General features: G+C 59.6%; 1 protein-coding gene across 11 annotated transcripts in view; it reads right to left on the minus strand.

Annotated features, from left to right (window-relative positions):
- The window catches only part of TUB (TUB bipartite transcription factor), a 95,501-nt gene that overhangs the window by 3,608 nt on the left and 78,439 nt on the right, over positions 1 to 13,454 (minus strand). For 7 of the 11 annotated variants that reach the window (XM_070073889.1, XM_070073894.1, XM_070073895.1 and 4 more), the window contains 10 exons: positions 9,469 to 9,520; positions 8,864 to 9,026; positions 5,637 to 5,780; positions 4,543 to 4,740; positions 3,583 to 3,704; positions 3,034 to 3,231; positions 2,665 to 2,777; positions 1,838 to 1,955; positions 631 to 729; positions 272 to 443 (listed from right to left, as the gene is read on the minus strand). In XM_070073889.1, the coding sequence (XP_069929990.1) occupies positions 272 to 443; positions 631 to 729; positions 1,838 to 1,955; positions 2,665 to 2,777; positions 3,034 to 3,231; positions 3,583 to 3,704; positions 4,543 to 4,740; positions 5,637 to 5,780; positions 8,864 to 9,026; positions 9,469 to 9,520 (1,379 nt within the window). Of the gene's footprint in view, positions 1 to 271; positions 444 to 630; positions 730 to 1,837; positions 1,956 to 2,664; positions 2,778 to 3,033; positions 3,232 to 3,582; positions 3,705 to 4,542; positions 4,741 to 5,636; positions 5,781 to 8,863; positions 9,027 to 9,468; positions 9,521 to 9,817; positions 10,562 to 13,454 lie in introns of those variants that run through there. The other 4 variants (XM_070073891.1, XM_070073907.1, XM_002708791.5 and 1 more) reach the window with 2 other exon arrangements.

Below are 13,454 nucleotides of genomic sequence, written 5' to 3' on the forward strand. Positions count from 1 at the left end.
CCCAGAGGAGAAAGAGGCACACAAACACCAGGACACAGGAGAGGAGAAATAGCCCATTTAAAAAGTGTTCCCCGTCCCCACCCCAAGACTGCTGATTACACAGAACCTAGGACCAGGGCTCCACAGGTTCTCCCAGGGCCTCCCAGTTCATTATACAAAGTTCTTTACATCTCATCTCAGCTGTGTAGCCCACACCGTTACAATGTGGGCTGTATGACCAGGACTGGGTGAGCCGAGATCTGGATATCTTAGGGCCAGCAGGAGTACTCACGGTCATTGCCATGGATGATCTGGAAGTTCTTCACGGAGGCCTGGGTGACACGCCCGTGGAAGTTGAGTACGTAGGACTGGGTGTCGTCGTTCCAGACAGGGGTCTTGTTTTGCAGCTCGATGATACTCTCCGTGTTCTTATTCTGCCAGCGTGCTAGCAGGGTCTCGTGCTCCTAGGACAGTAGCCTCACCTGAGCCAGTCCAGGCCTTGAGACTGTGACCACCCCCCAAGCGGGATCCATCCCAAGAACGGGGGCTCTTAGATTTTCCTGCCCCCCCCCCCCCACGCACACACACCAGCTGCATCCTGCCCCACTGGCCAGTAGGCTGGGGAAGAGGGAGGGTGGGACAGAAACTCACATTCCGGGGGCGAATAGAGACTCGTTCGTGAACCATATTCATGCCAGGGACAATCACGCTCATCTTCCGAGGTCCCTTAAAGCCCAAGACGTTTGTCTCCTGGGAGACAGGGAGAGAGAACTCAGCAGCGGCCACCTGACGCAGGGACTTACCTACCGGAGTGCAGGGTGGGAAGACAGGAGCAGCTGTTTCAACGCCTGCACACGGCAGTCTCAGACCAGTCTGCCAGAACGAGCTCCTCGAAAGCACCCCTGCTTCTCGGTGTCGACACCCCACTTCTCACCCAATAGCGAGTTCTTCCAGTAATACGTGAACTCCCCTGCTTTTCACACCATCATCTCACCCCAGCTGTTAACTGGACTCTCTGGTTCTGCCCCTCCTCCTCCGTTCTCAGCAGCAATGAAGACACCCCGCGTTCCCGAGCTCGCTCCGGGCAGAGGCTGGCTTCCCTGGCAAGGCACTACAGCCCAGCATTCAGGACTGTACCGTCACTGTCCCCCAGACACACACATGGCTGCCTCCCACCTCCTTGTGAGCCCTCAGTGAGGCCCTGCAGCCACCCTTGACACCTCATACCCTGTTTTTCCTTCTTAAGCAGGGGTCAGGAACTTATTCCACTTGAACTCTTGTTTTACACCTTGCTTCCCCACCACTTGGTTTTCAGTTCTGTAAGATATAAATTTATCTACCTTCTCTGTTGCATTCTCAGTGCCTCAAATAATAGGAACATAGTTGGGGGCTCAGTACTTCTTGAAGATTCAGGCTGCCTTCCCACAAGTGGCCAGCAGGTGGCACCACGGCACCGTACAAGAATTGTATCCTACTACCTGTGCTCCAGGAATGGGTGTCCCTTCAGCCTTCTAAAACTGAAGCAAAGGGGGTTCAGAGAAGTAGAAATCCCTGGTATTTATATCCCAGTTTGTTCATTTATGAGCTTGGTGACGTCAACAATAAACCTCTAAGCTTAAGTTTCCTCATTTAAAAAAGACAAAACAAAAACTACCCCTCATGGCAAGCATGCAGGGCACGGACAAGCACCCAGGCCTCCTGCTGCTGCTTGGCCATACAAAGCCCAGGCAGTCAACTGTGACGGGAGCCCTGAGCAGGACAAGGAAAGAGCCCCTTCCCCAGGCAAGAATTGGCCCCTGGGTCAGGTAACAAGTGCTGGACTTCATGGCTAACTTGCAGACTAGGAGCTAGGACTCACGTAGCACACAGCTGCCAGCTCCTGCCGCAAGGCTCCGCTTTCCAAAGTAGAGGATGATGCCTTCTGAGGGTTGACCCCATTGTCATAAACGGTGAACTTGGTGCCCATCAGGTTGGACCTGAAGGAAAGGAACAGTAAAGGGGCATGTGCCTCTGCCCAAGACAGGAACAGCTCATTCAGTGTCCTAGGAGAAGCCTGCAAAGCATTTTGGGCTGGGCCAGGGCCAACCCAGGAGCCCCAGTACTCACTGAACCCACACCACTGAAGGCACTGGAGCACAGAAGGCCCGAAAGTGCTCTGAACAGACCCAGAGGGCACTCAGCAAGGAGGTACATCGTGCAGTTTCCTTGGAGGAACGGGTGTTGCCCTCAGGGGAGAGGTAGCCCAGATGGCCTCTGGTGAGACTGCAGAGGGGACTTGGCACCCTGTGGACTGAACAATAGGCCTGCGCAGGTCCTGGTCCAGCTCCAGCCACCTACCTCCCATCTCTGCATTCCCCAGATCTGGTACTCTGTGCCCAGTAAACCCTATGTCCCCTTGAGAACCAGTTCAGAGCCTTCCTGCCTCCTCCCAAGGGTTCTCTTAGTCCTGGGCCTTGGCATGGCCCCTGAGGGCCTGTGTCAGGGACACCCTGGGTTTGAGCCCTCTCTCTTGGGCCTGCACCCACCTGCCTGGAAGCAGCTTAGTCCAAATACGGCTCCAGGCTGTGCAGGGAGCTGGGCCTGGAGTGGACCCAACCCTGGCGGAGACAGGAGGGCTGGTGGATGCCCCGCCCCGCCCCGCCCCACCCTCCCTCCCTGGCCTGCTTCCTGGGGGAGCGCTGGTACCGCAGTTTCCCGATGTAGCTGTCCCCTCCTCGAGACAAGTCTGTTGGGTCCACAGAGATGAGGTAATTGGAAGTTTTACTCTTCTTCCTCTTCCTTCCCGCCAGGAGGAACACCTTGGGGAGGAGCAATGCCATGTTCCAGGCCCAGCCTGTGGTCTGTACACAGTCACGGGCACCAGACACATACACGCATGCAAGGGACTCCCTTGCTTCAGCACTGGCACTCAGAGAGCTCTGCACTGGCCAGGCACGGAGGCTTTTGTTTCTCTGGGGAACTGAGAGTCAGTGTTGGATTTGAAGCTTTCCATCACATTGCAGTCCCGAGGCCCACGGTCCCTCCTGTTGACCATGCCGGCCAGGGCAGCCTCACCTTCTTCCCATCCTCGCGGTCCAGGTGCAGGAAGTAGGTGGGGTACATGCCCCGATCCATCCCCTTCTTATCCCGTGTGATGCGGCATTTGATGGTGATGCCCTGTGGGGCTGGTCTCAGAGCAAACTCCTCTAGATCCTGGACCTCAACATCCACAGGTGGCTCTGGGGCTGTTGGGCTGGGGGCTGAGGCTGCCTCCTAGGGAGAGAGGGAGTAGGAGCCTGGGCCCCAGGGGCCCTAAGGAGCCACAGCTGGTGGTCTTGGGCCCAAGCCTGCCTCTTGATGCGGTAGTAGTGGGAGATGGGACAGGATACCTGAGGTCACGAGCCAGTTTCTCAGGCCTACCCTCCTCCAGCCCCTGGCAGTGGAGAAGTCGGGGGCAGGTGCTGAGGCCATCCTGTCCTGCTCACTGCACCCTGCAGCCCAGGCCTCGCTGAAGACATCAGGAGGCAAGGTGGAAGGACACAAGAGCCCCGCCGGATCCCACCCAGACGAGCCATCCTCAGAGCTGCCACCTGGCCTCTGCAGTGGCCAGCACACCTCACTCACCCTGACAGACTTCCTGCTCGTCGCAGAGCTGGGGCGGGTGTTGCTGTTGAGCTGGGAGGAACTGGAGCTGTTCTCATCCTCATCTTCCTCTTCCTCATCAAAGCTCATGCTGCTGGAGATGCCTGGGCCCAGCAGAGGAACCAAAAGGGATGAGCGAGGAGTTGTGCACCCCTGGCACGTCTGTGGTCACATGGACTCGGGACACACATGTGCCCACAGACACAGGGACACTCAATTCTGGTGCACACATGAGCTGGGCTGGTCTCGATTCTCAGGTCACGCCCTTGCCACCAGCTCAGTCCCTGCATCGGGCATGCTCTCTCAACAGTCACAATGCCCTGTGTCTCAGGTTTCAAGGCCCGCACTGAGCTGACCCTGCACCAGGCACCTTTATTGCTGACCTTGGACTTACTAGAGGCCTCGGGCAGAGAAGCAGCTGCCAGGGCCTGCTGACTCCCCCCTCCCCTCAGCAGGGAGCACCAGCCCCACACTCAGCAGTGTCGGTGGCCCTTTCTGCAGGAGGCTACCCTTCATCGTCGTCCTCCACACATCCTCCCACAGGCAACACTGCCAGGCTGCACTCCTGTGTACTGACTCCAAGGACTCCCTAGGGCAGGGCTACGTTAGGGCAACAGGTTTGCAGGGAGATTCAGCCCTGCTCTCCTCCCCCAGCTCAGCAGAGGGGTCACCTACACAGAAGCAGCTTTCTCTAAGGAACACAAGAAAAGAAACTGACCCCCAACCTGGGCCTTCCCTGGGGCAGGCGTTGGGAATGGGAGAGACGGGCACGGGCTGGGGCCGGTTAGCCTGGGCCAGGGTTCCTTCCCTTAACCTGGCCTATCTTCGGGAGGGAGTTCCTGCCCTGAAGTTTCTTGTTCGTCTCCAAGGATGTCCAGGGAGGGGCTGGACAAGGGGCACCTGAGAACCCCAGGCTGAGCTTTGGGCCCGCAGTGGGCTCACCCTTCCTCTGCATCGTGGCGCGGAGGTCCTGCCCGCTGGGCCGAGTGCCCCCACCAGCTGCCGTCTCCCCTGTGTCCTGGGCGTGGTCTGACTGGCCCACAGTCAGGATCTGCACAGGGCCTTGGGCCTCCGACTTGTCTTCTGCCAGTGCTGCTGGCCCGCTGGTGCCTGCAGGCCACGGACACTCCTGAGTCACATCTGAGAGGGAGAGGGGCTCCTGGACTCTCCAGCGTCGGTGACAGGGGTGAGGGATGAGTGAGGACACTCTGCAAAACTGACGCGTGAAAAACTAGCAACTGGCAAGCAAGCTCGGAAGGGATGTGGACTTCCTTTCTTCCAGATCTCCACCCCCGCCCATTACTTGTTGAGGGCTGGTTTGAAACTCCCCACGTCCTTAAGGCAGACAGCAGCCACCTACAGCACCAACCACACGGTGGGAGAAGAGATGGGGAACAAGGATCGATGCGGACCACTCCCGGGCACGGCCAGCTCTAGGCTGTCAGTGCTGGTATTCTCTCTCTCACCCACACAGAGGAACTCACACATCATTACAAACACCCCTTGAGAGAGACGGTGCCTGACATTCTCTGGCCGTCCCAAGGGGGCCTCTGGTCCCACCCGTGCCCTTCTGGCTGAGCTGCCACAGCTTCAGGAGGGGGCGCGCGGCCCAGCCTGCCCAGGTGGCAGGCGCTGCATGGCCGAGTTATGCCCGGAGGACTGCAGCTGGCTCCTGAAGCCCACCGGCCTGGACACTCCACCGCCGGACCGCCACGTGGCAGACTGCAAGGCACGGCCCATGAACCATGGTTGAGGAAATGCTCACGGCATCAGCATGTGCAGGCCTAGGCTGGGTGAGATGCTTGAGGGACAGGGCTGGAGGGAGCTCACGCCGAGATGGGGACAGTGGTCCTGGGCCACTGCTCTACAGACTCCACTTCCTGGCTGCGGGGAGCGCCTGCCCCACCCACAGGCCGCTCGGGTACCTCCTGAGGTACAAGAGGTCTGGGAGCCAGCTGAGGGCCAGTGTGTGCTCATTTCCTCCCCCCGCCCCGTGGCGGCTAGACGAGCAGCCGGCTGGGGTTGGGCGAGCTAACCTTTGTGCTTTCCCTTCTTCTCCTTCTTGGCGGCCCCACCCTGTGTCCCGGCCATGGCGGCTGCCTTGGTTCTCTTGGCTGAGGCTGGTGCTGGTGGGCGGGTGGCTCCCAGCTGCACACTGGCAAGGGAGTCGGCCTCTTGCACTGCTCAGGAGAGAACCAGAGAGACAGAAAGGGGTGCTGAGTGAGAGCAGGGCTCCCACTCAGACACTCCCCACTCTCCCACCAGGCCCCAGGCAGGCCCTGCCAGAAGGAGACAGCACCAAGCCCAGTGTGGTCAAGAACAGCAGGGCCAGAAGCCCCATGAGCCACGAAGCAGAGGCTGGGCAGGCAGTGCCTGTGCGAGCGTAGGTCAGGAAGATGGTGGCAGGAGACAGCACAGGCTCCATCATCAGGGAGACAACCAGGGCCAGCACCCCAGGGGGCTCTCACAGGGAGAACCATTCAGGAGGGGGGAGCCCCACCAGCAGCGAGTGCTCAGGGTTCCCCCACAGCACACAGCCTGACTCACCACCCTGAGGGAGTTTGATTGTTCAGGAGACGGAGGCCAACGTCCAGCACACTGGGCTCCTCCGCCCTCCTTGCCCTGTCCCCACGGGAGCACCTGCACTTCCGGCCACACTAGGCTCTCCAGAGCCTGGCACTACTCCTGCAGCCCCTCCTGCCACAGGGCCCTTGCTGTGGCTGTTCCCATGGGCTGAGGAATGCTCGTCTCCTCAGGGACGCCTCCCAGCCTGGTCAGGGCAGGTGCCGTCTCCCACTCCTGGAACACTGTGGGGACCACCTGTCTCCCCCTCCCCATCTTGACCGTGAGGTCCATAAAGGCAGAGGCAGAGCCTGACACACAGCAGGCCCTGATCAACACTTGGGGGAGGAGCCAACACGCACAGGCACAGCCCACAGGTCCAAAGCCTCAGCCAGGCAGGACCGACCACCAGTTCTGCATGTCTTGCCTTTGCATCATTGTGGACTGTGTTCCCTGTACCTAACACCAAGAGCCACCAGAGGGCAGAGCAGGAGACAGCGAACGCTGATGAGGAAGCCATCTTGGAAACCCCAGTCCCCAGGCTGCCAACCAGGTGTGCAGCAGCCTCCTCTGGGGCTGGACAAAGTGTGGCCCCAGGCAGCAGGACTCTCAGACCCCAAATGTCACCTGTAGGGACCTGGTCTGGAATGTCATCAGGGAACCACAATCAATCGGTTGATTACGGACTCTGGCATATACCCAGACTGAGGCTCCTTCCACTTGCAAAGCCCTGAGACAGAGGTTTGCTCCATTCATAGTGGCAGGTGTTTGCCAGAGAGGGTGACCGAGTTGCCTACAGTCCCAGGTGAGCAGGAACCTGGACGGGCGGGACCAGGAACGCTGTCCTTGGCCTCCAGTTGTGCACTCCACCCAGAAGTCCTGCCACTCTCACTGTGCACGCTCCGCAGGCCTGGTTTCTCCAAGCACTCAGCTGGTGCTCATGAAACACCTGCCCAAATGGCTGCCCGTCAGTGATGTCTCAAGATGTTGGCCTCTGGTGCAAGGCGGCAGGGCCCCGAGTCCTGGGGGCACAGACTTATTGCACAGGCAGCCTTGACTGCTCAGGTCCCAGAGCTGGCACGGCCGGGGCTCGCACCCACACGGCAGCAGAATGGTGGCTGCCTTCCTTGCAGGGCACTGCTGTTACCCCAGGAACTGGGTGGACGAGGCAGCCACCAGGAAAGGGCGGGACCAGTACAAACTCTGAGAGGCCCAGCTGGGGCTGCTGCTCCAAGACGGTGGGGCAGAGGCCTTTGGCCGGGCTCCTGCAGGCCTCTCATGGGGACGTTCTAGTATGGCCCAGGGTACAGGTCACCCCAAGGGAACTTCTCAGCAGGGACGCAGCCTAATTGGGTAGGGGAAGGAGAGCGTTCAGTGTGACAGGCCTGGGTTTGAAGCCCAGCCCCATGCCCACCAACAGCATGACCACGAGCAAGTGGTCCAACTCCCCTGAGGCCAGGTCCTCCCCAGTCGTGTGGGGATAATGAATTCCATAGGATCAGTGAGATGACGCGGGCGAAGCCCCTCAGCAGTGTGCCGGCCCCGGCACCGCCCACAGGCACATGTGAGTGCTGCACAGGGAGTGGGCTTCCTCGAAGGTTCTGGGTGCACACTGGCACCAGGCAGGAAAGACAGCTGCTGCCCTCTGAGGCACGGGCAAGGGGGCCCCACAAGCTGAAGGCTGGGCCAGCAGAACACAGAGAAAACCTGGCACCCTTGGGGCACAGGGTGGGGCCAGTGGTCAGCTGCAAAAGGTTGGCCCTGGGGTGAGGCCACAACCAGCCATGATGTAGTCAAGGCTCCAGGTGGTCATGAAGCCACAGGAGGGGAACAGGACGATGCCTGGGGGTCTTCCTAACTGCCTAGATCACTGCCTCCAGCAGGGGGCAGTGGTGACGGAGGCCAAGTCTCTGACGCTCCAAGACTAACCCTGGGTCTAGGTGACCTGGGTTACTCAAAGCAGGAGGGAAGACACTCAGCTCAGGGATGCGACAAAGCTATGGATGAGCTGAGAAGAATCGTCCTCACTCCCCCTTCCCTGAGTAGGGCTGTGCTGAGATCTGGCTGTACAAGGATGGCAGCTGCCCATCGCCACAGCTCAGAGGGGGTTAAGCCTTCACCTGCAATGCTAGCATCCCTTAAGGACACTGGTTCAAGTCCCAGCTGCTCCACTTGCAATCCAGCTCCCTGCTAATGGCCTGGGAAAGTGGCAGAAGATGTCCTAAGTGCTTGGGCCCTTGCACCCATGGGGGAGATCCAGAAGAAGCTCCTGGCTCCTGGCTTTGGTCTGCCCCAAGTCCAGCCATTTGGGGAGAGAACCAGTGGATGGTTGATCTTACTCTAACTCTTTCAAATAACCAAATAAATCTTAAAAAAAAAAAAAAAAAAAGGCAACGGAAGGGGCCCTCATGGCAGAAGCGGGGCAGACCACAGGTAGAAGGGGAAGTCTGTCCCAGGCAACACTACTAGTGTGGGGCAGGGGCTGAGAGGCGGCTTCCCCTCCTGCGCTCGGGGAAGTGCTCCCAAGGAGAAAGCAGCCCTCTCAACTCCTGTACCCAGGGGTTTTGGCTTCTTGGACCCAGGACCTGACCCAGGAGGCGACAGCCAGAGCACACAGTCCTGCTGACCCTGGACGCCCCTGGCAGGATAAGCCCCTCCCCACCTGGGCCAGCAGCAAGTCCCTGGGGGGCTGCAGGAGTACCTTGGTAGCTGGTGCTGCCGCTGCTGCTGAGGTAGGACTCCACCAGGGGGGCTTGCTCCTCCGACTGCCGGGCCCGCCGGCTCCGGGGCCTCCCATCCGCGTTGGCCTGCACCATCAGGGGCTCCTGGCGCTTCTTCTTCTGTTTCTGCTCCAGCAGGGCCCTCTACAGAGGCAGGGACAGGCACGGGGTGGGCTTGCCCACCACCTCTGCCAGGAGGGATGGGTGCCCAGAGCAGGGCCTGGGAGCCTTACAGGCTGGGCGCTCGAGATCATGCCAGGACCCACAGCCCACCCTAAGCCAAGGCCCCACCGTCCTAGGTGCTCTGAGACTAAGGGTCCAAGAAGGGCAAAAAAACAAAAAAAACACAGCCCAGGCCGCTGCCTTGGTGGGCTCACAGCACAGACGTCCAGCCTCCCAGCAGTAGTCACCCCGGGCACCTGCCCGGCAGAAGCCCCTGTACTAGGGCAGGGTTAATGCCGAGCAAAGGAGATGGTGCGCCCTCTTCTTCTGGTGTGACAACATTCCCGTCAGGCAGGACTCTTAGGGGACAGGGACAGCACCCCAGCACAGACCCCGTGCTGCACCCGGCCGCAGCCTCACTCACCTGCCGCTCGAGCTTCTGCTGCCGCAGGTTGCTGCCCTCATCATCTAAGACACTGTGGAGGGAGAGCGGGGCGCTCAGGGCTGGCCTGTGTGGTGCCAGGATGGGGCCCAGGGCCCGCCCCCAGCACTTGGGGGTCCTGTAAACCCCACCCCCGCATGGCTCCTGGGACTCTGTGGGCCCACAAGGTAGAGGGAGGAAGGGTGGAGGCTGCCAGCTGAGACCCAGCTTCAGCAGAAGGGTGTGATCCCCGTTTCTGCCACTTGGGGATCCCGTTAGGATCCCTGGAGCCCAATAGCCTCCCAGCCGTCCTGGCCCCCGTAAGAACAAAACGAGACCCTCCCTCAGGTACCTGAGCAGGTCCAGGCTTTTCAGAGATCCAAGAGAAACCATCCAGCTGCACCAGCCAGAAGCCAGGCCAAGGATGGCTTCCTCCAGCTCCCACAGGGATGGCACCAGCTTTGCCCGCCTTCCCACTAGAGACAGGCAGACCATCTCCTGTCCCTTCAGAGCAAACTCGCGGCACTGCAAGTGGGCAGCACGTGTGAGTTCTACCAGATGCTCACCCTTACACTGGGCAGGGGTGGGAAAGTGAGGCGAAGAAAGCAACCAATCCCCTGGGCAGGGCCAAGGCAGAGTGGATAACACACTGATGCACAGCTCAGCAACAGCCACTAGGCTCTTCCCTGCCCACAGACATGGCACAGGCAGCAGTGGGAACATCAAACCCTTGAGCCCCGCAAGTCTCAGGACAGGTGGCCTCATCTCACCCAGACCAGCCCCACCTCCCAGGAAGGCAGAGCACGAGTAGGGAGCTGGCAATTCAAACCACTCAGCTTTCCTGCTAAAGACAGGTGCTGTGGCATAGCTGGTAAAGTAGCTGTCTGCAATGCCTGCATATCATAAGGGTGCTGGTTCGAGGCCCAGCTGCTCCAATCCAGCTCCCTGCTAATATGCCTGGGAAAGCAGCAGAGAATGGCCCAAGTTCTTGGACCCCTGTACCCATCTGCAAGACCCAGAAGAAGCTCCTGGCTTTGCTTTGGCCCAGCTTAGGCCATTGTGGTCATTTGGGAAGTGAACCAGTGGATGAAGATCTCTCTACCTCTGCCTTTCAAATAAAATAAAATCTGGAGGAAAAAAAAAAAAAAAAAAAAAAAAAAAAAACACCAGAAAGCTATGTTCATGAGACTTGCCCCCAGTTCTAGAAAAGCCAAGGTCAGGACAGCTGCGTGGGGTGAAGACAGAGCTGAGCATCTAAGCGTGGACAGCCCCAGTAGCCCAGCACCATTTCACTGAGCCTGCCATGGACCAGACCTGTGTGGGCACCCACAGGCTTGCCCAAGTGCAGGAGGGCAGGGAGGGGCTGTGAGGAAGCCAGTGTGCCTGAGCATGGGGGCAAACATGGAGACGTGTGTGAAAGGCGGCTGTGCCTTGGGAAGGCGAGAACGCCCAGTGTGAAGGTGGGAAAGATGACAGCCCTCCAGGGACAGGGGTGGGTCGGCAGCTCCCAGCTGGAAGGATCACTGACTCATGTGTCCCGTCAACCATGTGCACATCCGAGGGAGCCGGCCGAGGTGTGGGAGGAAGTATACATCTGCGGACTGCCCACCCCCGGCTCGGCGTCACCTACCCCCCTCCCTGGCCACACCTATTTTTAGCTGACAGCTGTCTAACCTACTTGACCTCTGAGAAGGCCTCTCCTAGAGCCGGGGGGTGCTCTGCGATCTGGAGCGGCTGTGTGCAGGACAGTGGTGCTTACCAAACCTCAGCTGCCAGGAAACGGGAAAACACTGCTCAATAGATGCGTGCCCCGGCCCAGTTTCGCCACAGCTGCCCACCACCTGGGAGAGCATCCTAAGAGCACTGCCAGGCCCAGTTCTCTGAAAATTCGAGCTGGCCGAGATGGAAGCAGGCAGCTTATCCTCACAGGGGCACACTGGGGTGGGACTTCTGGGAAGACTGTGCCAGTATCCGGGTCAGCAAGATGCCGGGAGCCTGGCAGGATCTGCGAGACTGTGGTCTGCGCCGCCTCTATGGCCTCCAGGGACCAGGCAGACACTGCATGCAGTCATCTGTGTGAGCAGGGCACGCGCCTTCGCCAAACCCAGTCAGCTCTCTACAACGGCTCTGGACCCGGGTGCCCAGAAACCCCAGTCGGGTGCTAGCGGCCTGGCCCCAGGATTCCCAGTGTGATCACGACACAGTGCTGGCTTCCCCTGCGCCAGTGGGAAAGGCCATTGCACAGCCTCCCAGGATGTCACAAGCCACTTACGTTTTCAAGATGGCAACGCCAGGAGCCAGGGCAGACCTCCATTGTCCCTGGCAATGGGCTTTGGCTGAGCAGAATGATGGTGGCTATGGGGCTGATGCTAACACATAGAGGCATCTGGAAAGGGGGACCCGTGGCTGAGAGGTGAGGCTTTCTTCAGAAAAGCACCTCCCTGAGCGCAAGGTCACAGGGCCTCACCGCCCAGTGCCCCGGGGTCTATGCTGGGGGGAGGAACGGGGGTCAGCTTTCCATGAAAACACAGCTTCCTCTCTCTGGGCTCTGCCTGTATTCCTTGGTGTGAGGGAGAAGGAGCAGCACTGACAACCAGGTGAGACTACAGGCGACAAGGACTTAACCACCAGTCTCCAGAGCAAGATGATGACAGCAAAGTAATTCCAGAGACCTCTCGTGCCAGACAGGCCTAGAGAGCTGCCCACTCCTCATTCACCAGCACGTCTGAGAGCCCCAAAGAAGCGTGCATGGGAGGGGCGGCAGCAGGGCAGGAGCCACGTGTGCCCGTTGATTAACAGCGTGCCTGGCCCGGTTAGGCCCACCGAGCGGGCCTCCAGTCCACTCCCTGGGACAAGGAGGCTCCGTGCTCACTCTGGCAGCACATATACTGAAATAAGGAGGCTCCGAGGAGGGGCACGCCTGCGGGGTGAGCCACAGTCCTGGGACAGTGTGGTCTTCCCGGGAACAGAGCAGAGCACAGCCCCCAGCAGCACCCAGGCTGTACAGGGACGGTGCACGCAAGCACAGTCCCTGGTGAGTACCGAAGCAGCCCCAGCAGACGGAAGCTCACATGGAGAACGACGACAGCAACGGCATCTCCAGGGAGAGCAGAACCTGAGCTCCTCTCACTCCCTGGGCAGCCACTGCCTCTCCACCCCTCCCAGATGGCCCCGCCTCCTGACCTGCAGGCAGCCCCTCCTCTCTCACCAACACTGCCCAGCCTGCCTCTTTCTGACGGGCACTGGTCTAGGATGCACTAAACGACAACCATGCAAGGAGACAGTAATGGCTTTTTAATGACTTCGGACCCAATTATGGAATCAGTGCCAAGTCTGGTCTGCCAGCTGCAGTCCCGCCAGGAGACGCGGATGGGAGACAGGTCACTGATGGATGGGTCTCCCAGCTGACCCCGGCGGCTCCTCATTACAGTTGCCTTCTGCTGGGGACCGGACCAGGAAGGCCCAGGATGCTACCAGCCACTGGCTCCTAAGGATCAGTCACCCATCCACCCACTCTACCCAGGGCCACCAGCGTGGCAGCACCACCCCTCGGAAGCCAGTCTAAGCATCCGCTTGCTTTCTCCAAGGCACCTGACAGGTACCTGGGGGAGTGAATCATGATGGTCAAATGATGCTTCTCTCGGGGCTGGAAAGGCCAGGCACAGCCAGCATATCCAGAGAGGCCGTTCCCTCCCTCTCTCCTTCCACTCCACCTTAGCTCCGACTAATCCACCACAGCCACCCTGAGGCCCGGGGACTAGGAGGGGCAGACACAATCACTGGATGTTCTTCCTGCCCTGTTCTTTCTCCTCAGTCACACAGGAGGCTTCCCCTGTGCAACCCAGGGAATCAGAGGAGGGTGCTCTCAGGAGAGGCAAGGCCACCCAGGCTGTCTGACTGCAACCCTGTGCCCAAAGCCAGGCCCACAGCGAGTCCAGAGCTATAGCTTCCCTTACCCAGCACTGCTTACAACACAGGGTTGGGGTGGG

This window comes from Oryctolagus cuniculus, chromosome 1 (genome assembly GCF_964237555.1).
Source record: "Oryctolagus cuniculus chromosome 1, mOryCun1.1, whole genome shotgun sequence".
Taxonomy (NCBI): Eukaryota; Metazoa; Chordata; class Mammalia; order Lagomorpha; family Leporidae; genus Oryctolagus; species Oryctolagus cuniculus.